We start from the raw sequence: 2,450 nt of genomic DNA, 5'->3' as shown, positions 1-2,450 counted from the left end.
TGAGTCAATTCGGTTAGGCTGTGCCACTTGTGAAATTGAATAATTCAAGCCACTTTGACCCTTTTAGATAAATTGTACCCTTTTACTCTTCAACTGTCTTCCCTAGTTTGATCATCTTACCAGTTGATCCGTTAAAGCTAAATTGTGCATTTTCTGTAGTTCAAGCTATTAACTAGTTGCGCAAATTCTCCAGTTAGTTTGAGCATATAGACTACTTTATACAGTCGAGAAAGATTGTGCAATTTGTGCAGTTTAACTGTCGCTCGTTTAACTATTTGAACCGTTCAACCAATTAAACTAGCTTAAATATTGAACTTCTCGAACCAATTAAGCCTAATTCTATAGTTTGTGCAGTTGAGTAATTGAAGCTAGTCTGACCATTTGAACTATTTCCACCAATTAAGATAGATTGTGCAATTTGTGTATTTGCTAGCTTAACTATTTCAGCAGTTAAACAATTTAAGCTAGGATTGTGCAGTTGAAGCAATTAAGCAGGCTATGGATTTCTAGCCAGTTGAACCATTTACGATTGTTTAACCATGTGAACTTCTTTAAACCAATTAAGATCGATAGTGCAATTTGTGCAGTTTACTTGTTTCTGTCAGCGAACTTATTAAGCTAGTTATTCGCCGGTTCAACCAGTTTAAAAAGTTAGGCATTATATTATTTAAGCAGTTGAACCATTTGAATGTCTTCATCTAACTAAGATAGATTGTGCAGTTTCTGCAGTTCTGGTGTTTTGGCCAGTTTGACCACGTAACTAGTTCAAAAAATTAATTTAGTTCGACCATTTCAACAATGTGACCCTATTTTTAACTTCTTGGACTAACTAAGCCACATTATAAGAATTTCCCATTCGAATCTAATAAGCTAATTATGCATTTTGTGCAGTAGAATCGTTTACGCTTAATTGACAAGTTGCACTACTCCCAAGAGTTGAGATAGGTTTGGCAATTTGAACGGTCGGTTTGACTTTGTTTGTTAGTTTCCTTCTTTACTAGTGGAATTATGATGGCAGATTCTTCGTGGTGTTCGTCGAAGATTAGTGGGAAGAAAGTCCTCAGTGGGTGTAGCATATCTGATGACGAGTGAGTCCAATTCTGGATTTACATATTCTTGAGCAGGTGTTGCAAGGGAAGATCTGATCGCTGCATGAGGTTCCTTGATTAGCTGTCTTTTTGACGCTTGTGTTTCTTTTTAGCAATGTTCACTCTGGAGTCCTTGAGCTGCTAAGATCGTCTACCAGTCTCAGTAGTCAACACCAGCTTGTGCCAGCTGTGGCTTCAGCTTGTCCTTGTAGCACTTACATGGAGCAGGAGCTTCCCTCAGCTGAGTTTGGCAAAGAATACAGCTTTGGGCATCCTAGTGTCGTTCACGCAAGAAACATGGCTGGCCCACCGGAGATGTTGATGTAGCATTGTGGTCTCGATGCTTGGCAGACCAGCCCGCGCTAGAACCTCAACGTTGGGGACGTAGTCCTGCCACTAGTGAGTTTACGATGCTGTGATTCTAGAAGACGCCGTGGTCTCTCTTGGTGGTCGCGTCGGGCCTGGCGGCTTGTATTTAAAATAGTTTACGATCGATTCCGGTCACGACGACGCGGCGAATCGTATTGGCGGGAAAATTTCGCCATGCGCCAGTTTGAATTGACATCAGCTCACCAAACATCGCAGCCACACGAGCAAGCAGAGTACGTGGAAAGTTTCTTAACCTTTTTTCTTTTGTAATTAGAAGTTATGCCAAAGTTGAGAGAAACAAGGATCTCCCTTCTTTATGCGTACGATTCAAGTGTCATAAATGATGAAGAATTTGTTTTGCTGTACGATATCACCACCACAAAAAACCCTGACTTTCCTTACTGGAAGTACGAAGCTATTGAGCTCGACATGATGTCTGACGATGAATGCCAAGCTGAATTTCGCTTTTACAAGAATGATGTGTATAACTTAAAGGAAGTCTTGAATATCCCAGAGGAATTTACATGCTGGCGACAAGTAGGCACACCATGTGTATTTTATAGTCGCTAGCAAGTAAATTTTACGGGACTTTCAGTTCGTCCCACGATATTAGAATGACACAAATACACAAAGAAATTTATACAGTAACTTTAGAACTATTCTTTTGCCTTTTAAAAGCTAGAAGCTCAGTAGATTCTGTAATATCGGTCATTGTTAAAACTGTCTTTGTTTTGATGCTTTTTTTCGACATTTAAAAAGTATGTCAGACAAAAATATTCACCAAAAAATAAATATTTCTTTGCCAGCTTCAATAATGACAGGGGATTAAGTTTAGATGATAAAAAAAATGATGATGTCGACAGAAATACCGGAGATCCGGTAAATTCGTTACATGAGGTCACACAACTCGGGTAATATTCAGGGTAAAAGTCTGCATATTTAAGCGGTCGAACGAAAAAAATCATTTCTCGAAAACGAAAATACATTTTCACA

At 39.1% G+C, this 2,450-nt stretch overlaps 1 protein-coding gene across 1 annotated transcript in view; it reads left to right on the top strand.

The window, feature by feature from the left end:
• LOC149042682 (uncharacterized) overlaps positions 1 to 1,415 on the top strand; it is a 9,533-nt gene extending 8,118 nt beyond the window's left edge. Inside the window, exon 4 of the mRNA XM_089213633.1 lies at positions 1,202 to 1,415. Coding sequence (XP_089069759.1) covers positions 1,202 to 1,415 — 214 coding nt within the window. The remainder of the gene's footprint in view (positions 1 to 1,201) is intronic.
• Positions 1,416 to 2,450: the final 1,035 nt, after the last annotated feature.

The sequence above is a fragment of the Pocillopora damicornis genome, chromosome 7, assembly GCF_964200805.1.
Source record: "Pocillopora damicornis chromosome 7, jaPocDami1.2, whole genome shotgun sequence".
NCBI lineage: Eukaryota > Metazoa > Cnidaria > Anthozoa > Scleractinia > Pocilloporidae > Pocillopora > Pocillopora damicornis.
Note: the sequence above shows the minus strand (reverse complement) of the source record. Positions and strands in the feature narration are given on the sequence as shown.